General features: G+C 59.3%; 1 protein-coding gene across 6 annotated transcripts; it reads left to right on the top strand.

Moving 5' to 3' along the window:
• Positions 1-1,209: 1,209 nt before the first annotated feature.
• On the top strand, positions 1,210-6,460 carry MIEF2 (mitochondrial elongation factor 2). 6 transcript variants are annotated; one of them, XM_045044197.1, is made up of 7 exons: positions 1,211-1,473; positions 2,287-2,462; positions 3,391-3,545; positions 3,735-3,915; positions 4,231-4,335; positions 4,442-5,536; positions 5,914-6,460. In XM_045044197.1, exons 3-6 carry the CDS (start codon positions 3,402-3,404, stop codon positions 5,494-5,496), a joined length of 1,485 nt encoding a protein of 494 aa, XP_044900132.1. In that variant the 5' UTR covers positions 1,211-1,473; positions 2,287-2,462; positions 3,391-3,401; the 3' UTR covers positions 5,497-5,536; positions 5,914-6,460. The 6 variants fall into 6 exon arrangements, 5 of the variants coding, with proteins under 5 accessions (XP_044900132.1, XP_019672813.1, XP_019672816.1 ...); XR_006589313.1 differs by lacking the exon at positions 2,287-2,462 and having other exon boundaries at positions 1,210-2,249; positions 4,442-5,821; XM_019817254.3 differs by lacking the exon at positions 2,287-2,462.
• Positions 6,461-11,978: the final 5,518 nt, after the last annotated feature.

Below are 11,978 nucleotides of genomic sequence, written 5' to 3'. Positions count from 1 at the left end.
CCCGCCCGGGCCCGCGGGCAGGCGGAGCCCGGGCCGCGCCCCTCGCCTGCCCGCGCACGCGGCGCGCCGCGGGGAAGCGCCGGGCCCGCCCACTCTGCGTTAGACCTCTCTGGGCCTCAGTTTCCCCGTCTGTTCGCTGACCCGAGAGGCCTCGAAAAGTCCGGACTCCCCCTGGGCTCCCGAAGGCTTCATAACCCCCAGGCTAAATTCCAGCGACCTATGGTGGGGGGAGGGGTGTCACAGGCCCTGCACGTCCAGGCACTGTCCCCTGGGCTGCTGCATCAGCTGGTGTTGGCCATGACCTCTGGAGAGATTATAGACCGAGGCCCCAGGGACGCAGAGACCTGGGAGCTTCTATCCCCGCACTGGGCCCTGCATGGCGACCAATGGTAGCATGACGCCTGGGTCCTTGGGACCTAGGACTCAAGGTAAACCCCAGGCCTGCTCCTGGCCTCAGTTTTCTCACCTGTGAAATGCTTCCTAAGGTTGTCTCCAGGAACAAATAAACTGTAGCTTGGAGCATACAGCAGGCACTCAGTAAGTGGCACATTATTATTATTCCCACTTAGAGTCAACACCCACCCTTATCTATTTCCTTGCTCCCCCACCAGCCGGCACATAGTGGATCCCCAATAAATAAATGCCGAGGGAGCCACAGGTTATATGCATAATCATCCTTTGCAGGAGAGGAGGCGGCCTTGAATACCCATTTTACAGGAGAGCAAACTGAGGCCAGAATGGAAAAGTGGCCCGCACAAGGTCACACGGAACAGGTGGCATGGGTAGCCTCCTGAGTCACGCTGTGTGCCCAGCAGACCAACAGATAAAATAACGAAGCCACCGAGGCGCCCTCAGAGGTGACTTAAAGGGTCAGGCAAGCGGGCCTTGGGACCAGGTAACACCTGTTTGCAGGCCCGGAAAAGAACGTAAGCTCAGATATCTTTCTCCACACCGCTGCCTCACATGCAAGCACACACGCCTTCACAACGGGCCTTTGGGACTGCCTCTAATGAACTCTAATGAACATTCTGAACTCTAATGACCACCACCACACCGCCGGGTCTCGAGTGGGGGCGGGGGGGGGGGGGAACTCGGCCCTGCGCCTTTAAATCCGGAGTGCGTCCAAGAGTCCCGCCCAAGAGGGAGGGCGATTGCCGGAGAGGGGGCGTGGCCTACGTATCATTGGCTAAGCTGCGCAGTATTTTCGAACGTGGGCGGGGCCTCGGGCGCTCCGATTGGAGGCAGGGCTTGCTTGTCTGCAAGCGTTGGAGGTCAGCGGCAGTCCCCGGGGCCTCGGTGTTCGGTCCCCGGGTCCTCCAAGTTCCATTCCCAGGCGGGTCCGGGCTCAGGGGCCCGAGCAGACTCGCTGTGTCCTCCGGTCGCTGTGCTGAAGCCGCGACGCACGTAGAGCCGGAGTGTGACGGGGCGGCCCCGGTCACCCAGTCCCGGGCGTGGAGCGTGCGTCGGACGCAGGTCGGGGGCGTGGTCTCCGCCGGGGCCCCTGGTCAAGGACCGGGAACGAGGGAAGGGCTTTGGGCCCCAGGCTGGGGTTCGAATGTGGACTCCGCCCCATCACGTCTAGCGTACCGCTCAGCATTTCTCAGGGCCTGGGTGCCATCCCGGTGAAAGGGGCCCTGGCAGGCCCACTAGGGTCTGCTGCGCGGCCCGCTCAGCCCCTGCCCTGGGTAGCAGGTGTGGCGGAGGAAGGGCAAGATGGGAGGCATCTCAGAGCGCTGTGGGGCCCGGAAGCCCAGAGTCCGGTTATTTTTAACCACCCGCGCCCCCTCCCCCTTCGGGGAGTTGGAAGGCTTCTGTCTGGGGCCTGTGCGACCCCGCCAAGGATTGCTCCGAGTCCACTTTAGATAGGAGGTATTTAAAGCGCTTTACAGTTTGTGAGTTGATTCTTGGTTCCTCTGGAAACGGGTGACAATATTGATCACCGATAAGGAGACTAAAAATGGCTTCAGGGCCTTGGTGGGTCATCACCCTAGCCTTTGACCAACCCAGGCCCCAGAGCCCTCTTGTCCTATTTTTAGTCTGGCCAAATTGGGGGAGGTGTTGGGGCTGACTCTCGCAGTGATTCAGGCTTTAGCTGCTCTAGGCATCTGGTCACCTGGCAACTGAGCCGTGGGCACCCACAGCTGAGCAGGGAGGGCAGAAGTCCTTGGTGCCCAAGATGGCTCTGGGCCCATGGTCATCTGCTCAGGCATCTGCACAGAAGACAGTTCTGCCTGGTCAGGTACTGCCTGGTATGTGAGCTTGTGCTTTGGTCACACACCCCCTCAGCTCTCAGGGCCTGAGGGCAGGATTTCCCCTGGAAGAACCTGAGGCTGGAGCTTGGTGGCCTGGGTCTGGGAAGGATCTCTGCCTCTGCTTCCCAAGTGCCCGGCTCTAACCAACGCTACAGTTCTGGGCTCCTCGCTTGTGAATCCTTCCTCACCACTGCCTGTGCCATTTTACAGGTGAACAAAGCCGGGGCTTCAGACTCTCCTCTCTCTCTGTTGCTTGGGCTCCCAGCCTCTGAGGACAGCGGCCACCGCCTCCCCCCACCCCCCGTTATTATTCTAAACCTGAGGGGCCCAGAGATGCACTAAGCCAGTTCTGTTTGGGGTCTTTAGAGAAACCTTGCTTGCTTGTCCCCACAACTGGGTCTTCAACCTTGACTGGCACCTACCTGTTGACGAGTGTCTCCTGCCCTCCCTGGGCGTCCTGGGCCATCTCATTCCTCCCATCCTTTGAGTTGATACCTCTATTACCCTGTTGAGATCTGGGGAGGGGGGGTACCTGAGGCCCCCTGAGCTTCACTGAGGTTCCCTCAAAGGCCTGAGGGGCCCTCCAGAGCAGCCTGCCTGGGACCCCAGCTGTGTCTTTAGGCCTGTTTTCTCCTGCTCTGCCCAGCCCTTGTTAAGAACCAGGATGAAGCAGCCTCTAGGACCTGGCCATAGGCCCCTGGAGACCGATTGGACGCTGGGGGTGGGCAAGAGTCAGGAAGCTTTGCAGTCGTGGGTCCGAGTCCACACCGCTCCCTGTGTGGTCTGGCAGCCTGTTTCTAAGATGGCAGTCGTGATGATAAGACCCACCTCACGGTCTGAGGTGATGCAGGGGGTCCTTGAGGGTGGGATGGAGAAGACGGGCCTCCTTCTCTGACCTGCTACAAGTTTCAGGCCTATGTGACCTTCCCTGTCCAGAGGATGGGTGAGCTGTTTGTAGGTTTGGGGGAGGAGGGTTTGGGCAGCTCCCCATCTCCTCCCAAGAAACCCTTTCTCCTGAGAAGTTCCCAGGATCGCCTCTCACGGGCTCTACTGTCAGCTACCCCAGCAGGATGGGGTCTGTCCCACTGCCAGCCTGGCCGCCCCCATCTAGCTATCCCTGCACCCTGCTCTTTTACAGGCGGACAGACCATGGCAGAGTTCTCCCAGAAACGGGGGAGGCAGCGTGACGAGGTCCTGGGCAGCACTGTGGACTTCCTCCTGGCCAATGCCCGCCTGGTGCTGGGTGTTGGTGGGGCCGCTGTGCTGGGAATTGCTACCTTGGCTGTGAAGCGGGTAAGGCCAGGCTGAGCTACTTATAGCCGGGGACCGCTGTCCTCCTCCCTGCAGCGGGGCCCCAGAGGGTGGTGGGGACAGCCCACAGCTGGGACCTGCTTCTCTACCCCGGCTACCTCGGCTTTGCCGCCGGCTTTGGCACGGCTGCCCAGGCTTCAGATGCTCTGATCCTTGTCACTCGGCCTGCAGCTCATCGACAGGGCCACCAGCCCTCGAGACGAGGATGATGCCAAAGGGGACACCACATGCCTGGAGGAGAGCTGGAAGGAACTGACCCTACTCAAGACCACGCCACGCCTGCAGCCCCGGACCCCACCTGCTGCCCTCAGCCAGCCAGCATCGCTCCCCGCCCCCTTGCCATCTGCCCCTGGTGAGCGGCACCCCTGCCCCCCAAACCTGGGTAGGTCCCCCTCTGGTGGTCACATTTGGGAGATGCAACCCAGACTCCGCCTTGACTGCCCTGTGTGACCTGTGCAAGTCCCTGCTCCTCCAGGGTGCCCTCTCCCTGCATGATTAATGGTGGCGTATTTCTCTGCCCTGCTAACTTCCTGGGTGGCGTCAAGGCTCCGGCCACCAAGATGCGACTGGGAGGGTGGTACCAGAGCATGGCAGCAGCGTTACGACGGCGAGGGGCCCCAGGTGGGGAAACTGAGGCCAGTAACCTGTTTTCCCTTTCTACATGAAGCTGTTTTAGGGTGCGGGGGATCTGAGGCAGTGAGAATTTGTCACCACGTGCTCCCTGTGCGTGAGGACTTGAGCTTAAGTGCCCTCTCAGGTGACTGTTTCACAGGTGAAGAAGACGAGACCCAGGATGTCACACGGGTAGTAATTGGGTAGAGTTCTCCTGGCTCTTCGCGGGGTCTTCTGACACAGTCCCTGACCCCTTCATTCTGCAGAGGGGCCCTCAGACACCGAGCCTCAGCCGTTGCCTCAGCCGAGCTCCCCAGCACCGCTGTGCCTGACGTTTCAGGAGAAGCTGCTGGTGTTCGAGCGGGACCACGTGACCATCCCAGAGGCCCACGTGGCTCTGGCCAAGCAGCTGGCCGGTGACATCGCCCTTGAGCTGCAGGCCTACTTGCGGAACAAATTCCCAGAACTGCCCTTCGGGGCCCTTGTGCCCGGCGGGCCGCTCTATGACGGGCTCCAGGGGGGGGCCGCCAGCCGCGTGCGCCTCCTGGTTCCCCTGGTGCTGGAGGTGGGCCTGTGGGGCCTGGTGCCCGGCGTGGACACCGTGGCCAGGGACCCTCGCTGCTGGGCCGTGCGCAGGACTCAGCTTGAGTTCCATCCCCGTGGGAGCAGCCCCTGGGACCGCTTCCTGGTGGGCGGCTACCTCTCCTCCCGGGTCCTGCTGGAGCTGCTCCGCAAGGCCCTGGCCTCCTCCGTCAACTGGCCGGCCATCGGCGGCCTCCTCGGGTGCCTGATCCGGCCCAGCGTGGCCTCGGAGGAGCTGCTGCTCGACGTGCAGCACGAGCGCCTCGAGCTCACCGTCGCCGTGCTCCTGGCGGTCACCGGTGCCGACGCCGAAGACCGCCTCCTTCTGGCCTGGCCCCTGGAGGGGCTGGCCGGGAACCTCTGGCTGCAGGACCTGTACCCTGCAGAGGCCGCCAGGCTGCGGGCCCTGGACGAGCGTGATGCCGGGACCCGCCGACGGCTGCTGCGGCTGCTGTGCGGGGTCTGCCGCGGCCACCCCGCCCTGGGGCGGCTGGACCGCTGCCATCTGACCCAGGTGGTTCTGCGCCTGGGGGAGGAGGAGGTGGACTGGGCCGAGGCGGCCCTGGGGGAGCGCTTCCTGCAGGCCCTGGAGTCGCTCATCGACAGCCTGGAGCGGGCCAGCCTGCCCTGCCACTTCAACCCCGGCGTGAACCTCTTGAGCGGCCTGCGCGAGGAGGAGATTGACGACATCGGCTTCGCGCTCTACAGCGGCCTGCAGGCCCCCGAGTGTCTGCTCTAGATGGGTGGGGACAGGGCGGCCGGCACTCGTGCTGATGCTGGTGAGCTGTGTGCGCCTCCCCTCCAGGAATTTGGAGAGCACTTTTTCTCTTGCTTTAGCCAGAATAGAGGAGGGTGCTCTAAGTCCGCGGGGTTAGCATGTCCCGGGCAGCAGTCCCGGGAGCCCCAAGCCCGGGCCTCTGGGGCAGCCGGCCTCTCCCGCCCCTCGGGCCGACCCTAGGACCTTGGGCTCGGTCCGTCGTCACCAGCAGTGAACGCACTGACAGAACACGGCTTCTGCTGTCCTAGGCAGGGGATAAAGGCAGCTCCGTTTTTCTGTCGAGAGGGTGAGTTAGCGCTTTCCTCGGGTGCCAGCTGCAGGCATCTCGAGGCTTCTGGTGCTGGATGGTAAATACGACGTGTTTGTTTTGTCCCCCAGGGGCCGGAGTCACCTGGTACCCCCGGATTGCAGCTTTGGGGCTGATTTAAAGGCTGCGTCTCCCGATGTCACCTGCGTGTCTAGTTGGCTTGTCGAGCTCTCCCCTCTAGCCTGGAACAGGAGCTCGGTCTGGCGTGCTGCCCACCTCGTACCTCAGGGGAAGGCCCCTCTCCCTCCAACCGGGCCATTTTTCTCTTTGGGCAGAGAGGCCCCTGGGAGAGCCCCCTTCCGCTGCTGGGGGAGCCAAGGTTCCCTGTGCTGCCCACCTTGCCTAGAGGCAGGGCTGTCCGACTAGCTGCTGCTGGGTCCTGCCGGAGAGCGGAGGCCGCGCCTTCCCGGGGAAGCCGGCTGAGCGGGCCTGACCTCCACAGTGCCGACCTGAACTGCTCCCCGCTGACGCCTGTGTCCTCACTGAAGCCTGGCAGAGGTGGGGAGGGAGGGCCGCCCCACCTCCCAGGCATCCCTCCCGTCTTTGGTATCCTTCTTGCTGAAGCAAAGCTATGCCTCAAAGAATGTGAATGAGAATAAAAGGAAAAATTCAAACATCTGTGTGATTTGTGCTGGGCCCTTATACACCGGTCTTTGGAGTCCTGGAAGCTTGGCCACAGGTCTCGGGATCAGCCTGGAGGTGTTAGGATCGAACTGGAAAGGTAGGTTACGCGGAGGGATGATACTACAGGATTCCTGGTGTGACGTTTCACTTTAGTAATGGGAACCAACTAGTTAGGGACTCTTTTTTTCCCCCCAAAGCCTAAACTCCTCAAGCCCCCATGTCTTCTGTGGCAAGCCAGGGCTGCCCCCCAGCCAGCTCGTCAAGTGTTCAGAGAAATGTGAGGTTCCCACCTCCCCCCCGTGTGCTTTGGGCCATGAGTGCTCAGGGTGTGGCCACCCCCGCCACTGTTCCCATCCTCCTTTTCTTTCCCATCTTGGTGTGTTTCCTGAGGCGAACCCACCCCTTTGAACCGGGAGTACAGGACAAGGAGCAGGATCAATGTCCCCTCTCGTCTGAGAGCCTGCACATGGAATAGACGAGATGCCTGGACCTCTGGATGTGGGACCGTGGGCTGCCTCTGAAGGTCATGAGAGCCCTGCCACGGGCCTTCAGACAGCTGGATGGCTCCACGGAGAGGCGGCGGTGAGGGTCAGAGGGCGGGAGACTGGCTTAGCCAAGGTCCATTCGGGTCACTTGGCTTGGGAACCGGTGCACAGGGAGCTTTGAGCCGCTGTAATGGCAGCCGGGTGTTGGCAAGGGAAGAGCCCGGAGGCAGACAGAGGCTGGGCCTTGGTATTCTTGTTGGTAAAGTAAATTACGTAATACCAAGCTCTCAGGCAGGTGTCCGGAGTAACTGCTCGAGTGGTGTTCGCGTGGGGCCTGGCTGACATAGGGACCAGACTGTTGGCCCCTGCTGCCTCCCCACCGACACAGCAAGGGGCTCCCGGTGCCAGGCCTGTGTCTGACCAAGCCGTGCTCCTCAGGACCCCCGTGGAGGGCTGGCTGGGCACAGCCGGGGGCAGCAGTCTGGAAGCCAGCTGAGTCCAGAGCCCCTCTTCGTAGATGATCAAACCCCACCACGTGGTGCCCTCCGTGGAAGCCCCATGCTTCAGGTAGCTCTGAGAAATTCTCCCGCTATGATTTCAGCAAGAAAAACCGAGGATGAATTAAAAAAAGAGAGAAAGGAGGGGCGCCTGGGTGGCGCAGTCGGTTAAGCGTCCGACTTCAGCCAGGTCACCATCTCGCGGTCCGTGAGTTCGAGCCCCGCGTCGGGCTCTGGGCTGATGGCTCGGAGCCTGGAGCCTGTTTCCGATTCTGTGTCTCCCTCTCTCTCTGCCCCTCCCCCGTTCATGCTCTGTCTCTCTCTGTCCCAAAAATAAATAAACGTTGAAAAAAAAATTTTTTTTTTTAAAAAGAAAGGAGGTGCTCGTGGTTACATCACTTACCCAAGGTTAGTGTCTGGGACTTTCAGCTGCTGGCCAGAGAACTGGAAACAAATCATCATTTTGCTAAGAGCCTTTTCAGGACCTCGTGTGCTGGGCCAGCCCAGAGCGGTTGCTGATCAGTTTCACGCACCCCTTTAACGCAAGGGCCACTCCAAGTCTGTCTGAGCCACTTGTGGGCTCAGCCCAGGGTCTAAATGTCTTAATATTTAGACTCTGGCCACGGTGGCAAAAGCAGGCAATCTGTGTCCTTGACTTAGCTTTGCCATGTGACCCAAAGCCAGGAGCTCTGATGACTGTGGCACAGCAGAGATGCTACCTGTTCAGAGAGAATCGCCGATGCAGATAAAAAACAAAAAACAGCCCCCCCCCCAACAGCAAATAGAAACTTACTAATTCAAAACATGTCACCGACACCCCTTCCACCCTGAGTCCAGAATAAATCTTACTGTACATAAAACGTATTCTTTTTGTAACTCCACTTGTCTGCACTTCTCTTCAGGAAACGCTTAGCTGCAGAACAGTCTACGAAGTGGGGCTACCTTTCATTCCCTAGAGCCGACCTGTCCAGTTGTTCCAATCTTCGCGATGACGGTAGATCTCCCTTACCCATGGTTTCGCTTTCCGCGGTTTCAGTTCTGCCTGGTCGACTGCGGACCAGAAGCAGATGACCCTCCTGATGTATCATCGTGTCAATAGCAGCCTGGCGCTACGTCACAAGGTCCACGCCATTCACCTCCCTTCATCACACATTTTATCATCTCATATCCTCACAAGAAGGGTGGGTACAGGGGCACCTGGGTGGCGCAGTCGGTTAAGCGTCCGACTTCAGCCAGGTCACGATCTCGCGGTCCGTGAGTTCGAGCCCCGCGTCGGTCTCTGGGCTGATGGCTCGGAGCCTGGAGCCTGCTTCCGATTCTGTGTTTCCCTCTCTCTCTGACCCTCCCCCATTCATGCTGTGTCTCTCTCTGTCTCAAAAAAATAAATAAAACGTTAAAAAAAAAAAATTAAAAAAAAAAAAAAAGAAGGGTGGGTACAGTGCCATACGGTATTTTGAGAGGGAGAGAGAGGCCACATTCACATCTCTTTTATTACAATATATTGTTATAGTTGTTCTATTATAAGTTATTGTGAGTTTCCTACTGTGCCTAATTTATAAATTGGACTTTCTCCAACTTTCTCATGTGTTCTGGGAAAAGGCATAGTAAAACTCAGAGTATATAGGGTTTGGTACTATCCGCAGTTTTAGGCATCCACTGCGGGGGGGTCTTGGGATGTATCCCCCACCCATAAGCAGGGGGATAATTGTACTTAAAAAACAATAAACCCTGGGGTGCCTGAGTGGCTCAGTCAGTTAAGCGTCCTTCAGCTCGGGTCATGATCTCACGGTTTGTGGGTTCGAGCCCCGTCTCAGGCTCTGTGCTGACAGCTCAGAGCCTGGAGCCTGCTTCGGATTCTATGTTTCCCTCTGTCCCTCCCCTGCTTGCTCTCTCGCTCTGTCTCTCAAAAATAAATAAAAAACATTAAACAACAACAACAACAAACCCTGAAGAAAGTCTCTGTGCACACAAGCTGTGGCACAGGACATTCCTGGGAGTGCAAAGCATTCAGTGTTCAGACCCTGAAGGATCTGGCCAAACTGCATTCTGGAAGGACGTGGGTCAGCAGGCTGGAAAACTGGCCCAGAGCACCGAGCTGACACCGGCCGGCCAGGCAGGAAGGGCAAGTGTCTGCGTCGGGGAGGCAGAAGCCCGGGGCCCACGCCCACGCCTCTGCCCCATCTTGGCGGCTCCCAACCTCCTTCCAGCAGACTTCACGACTTGGGAGATTCACGCTCCCACCAGCCGCGCCGGCTGTCTGTGGCTCTCCACACCTACCTGGACCGCGCCGAGAAGCTGTCACTTCAGTGTCAGCTGAGGGGCCACCTGGTTCCTTCACGAGCCAGAATCTACCTTGAGAATTGCCTCTGAGCTAGCTTACGAGGCACACGAGGAAGGCACTTCTCGAGCTTTGGTGGCAAAGGGCCCTTCCCCTTCAGATTTATGTGGCTGGCGGGGCCCAAAAGGGCGCTGGGGCCCAGGGGTGGGGGCTGGAGCTGCCCACCCAGCAGCCTGTAGGCCAAGGCCACTGCTCCACCTCCGGCCTGTTCACCCTAAAACGGAGGCCTTCAACCTGGCATATAGCATATGTCTTACGCATTTACATTTTTCAGAAGTCAATTTTTCTTTTGTAATCAGAAAAAGTTATTTAAAAAAAAAACAACAAGCAAACCCCAGCAACATGACCATTTGATTGCACTCGCTTTGTTGAGGACGCTAAGGCTGTAGCGGATGAAGCACAGATTGTACCCCAAAGACGGGCTCCCGGGATGCTGTTTTGCATCCTTTCTGCACTCCTGCCAATTTCCTGGGACAGCACAGTCCATCGGGCCGCGCCTTCAGGCCGGTGGGAAGGCCAGACTCTCCAGCTCCTTCAGTCGTGACCTTGCAACCCGGAGCCCCGCTCTCCCACCATGAACACGGCAGTCTGAGGCGGGGATGGGGCGCACACATCTGACCCCAGAAGGGACGGCCGGGGTGGGGGGGGGGGGGGAAGAGTGGTACCACCTGGCGCGCTCGCTGAACCTGCACCACTTTGTATTCTAGTCCCGGGAACTCGAACACCACGCGCGATCCCGGGGTCTGAGCAGCTGACGTGTTCCTGGGAGGAGCGTGGGCTGTGATTCACCCCAAAGGGCTGCAGCGTCTCCTGCCGCTGTCCCAGGAGCTGGTGCCCAGTGTGCCTGGCACGTGTGGAGTGGCGGGGGGCGGGGAAGGGGACTCATCTGTAGTTTCCAGCTGCTCTAAGACCAGGAAGCTTCAGAGATGGATTCTGTGAGCCCGGGGCCGGCAGACCAGCTGACGGGGAGGTGTGCGCGGCATCAGCCAGGCTTCCTCTCCTCTGAGGGGCGGCAGGCGGCTCGCCCTGCAGCGTGGAGAACAGTGTGGACTCTCCCAGAGCTCCGAGGTGCAGGCATGGCAGCCGACTTCAACTCCTGCTTGACAGCTTCTAGGGGTAAGCAGGTCCCCATCCGGGCCGCGATCTCCACCATCAGACAGGCAGCAGGCGCTGCCTTGCAGGGAGGCTGGGAAGCTGATTAACACGGCGCGTGATCCGCCTGGCCTAGTGCTCAGCTGCAACCAGGACTCAGCGAGCTGGGGTGGTCTTCGCCTCGGCCCTGCACCGCACAAGCTGTGTGTGGGGGTCCATACGGGGGTCCAAACCTTTCCAGTCACCATTAGAGGGGGACAGATCAATTTCTTGTTGCCTGAACGCTGCCAGCCTCAGCGGGCCATCAAGGGACCTGGAAAACTCCCCCGCGGGTTCTGTCGGTGACGTTCTCACTGCAGCCAGTCAGGCCTGGCTCTGACCTCCCGCCAAAGAGCCCCCAGGTGCGTACCATCACCCTGTTACGGACGAGGCCTCTCCGGCTCAGCAGTTAGGGCACAAGTCCGGGGAGGCACCGCAGGCTGGTGGAGAGTCAGCACCCCAGCCAGGTCTGACCCGGGGACAGTCCAACCCGGTAGTGGCACACACTGGAGTTACCTGTGGGAAGATTAAAATCTGCAGATACGCACGTAAAATCTAGAACCTATAAAGAACTCTTATGCAACAACAAGACACAGCGCATGAAAAGATGCGCTACGTCAACGGCCGTTCGGAAAATGCGCGTCAAAACCACAGGAACACTTTACACCCATTAGCATGGGTAATAAAATAATTATCCAAAGGAGGGAAATACGTGCTGGCGAGGATGCGGAGAACTCCCTTGTGCGCTGTTGGCGGGAACGTAAAATGGGGCAGCTGCTGTGGAAAACCGCTTGGCGGTTGCACAGAATTACCCGAAGAGCCGGCAGGTCCAGTCCCAGGTGTGCACACCAAAGAACTGAGAACAGGGGGTCGCGTCTTTTTTTTTTTTAGGTAGGCTTCATGCGAGGAGCGGAGCTAAAAGTGGGGCTCAAACTCGCGACCCCGAGATCAGGACCTGACCTGACATCCAGAGTTGGATGCTTAACCAACGGAGCCACCCAGGCTCCCCACGATGTACCTTGTACCTGAGCGTATGGTAACGCTATTGACGAGCGCCAAAA

This window comes from Felis catus, chromosome E1 (genome assembly GCF_018350175.1).
Source record: "Felis catus isolate Fca126 chromosome E1, F.catus_Fca126_mat1.0, whole genome shotgun sequence".
In the NCBI taxonomy this organism is placed as follows: domain Eukaryota; kingdom Metazoa; phylum Chordata; class Mammalia; order Carnivora; family Felidae; genus Felis; species Felis catus.
Note: the sequence above shows the minus strand (reverse complement) of the source record. Positions and strands in the feature narration are given on the sequence as shown.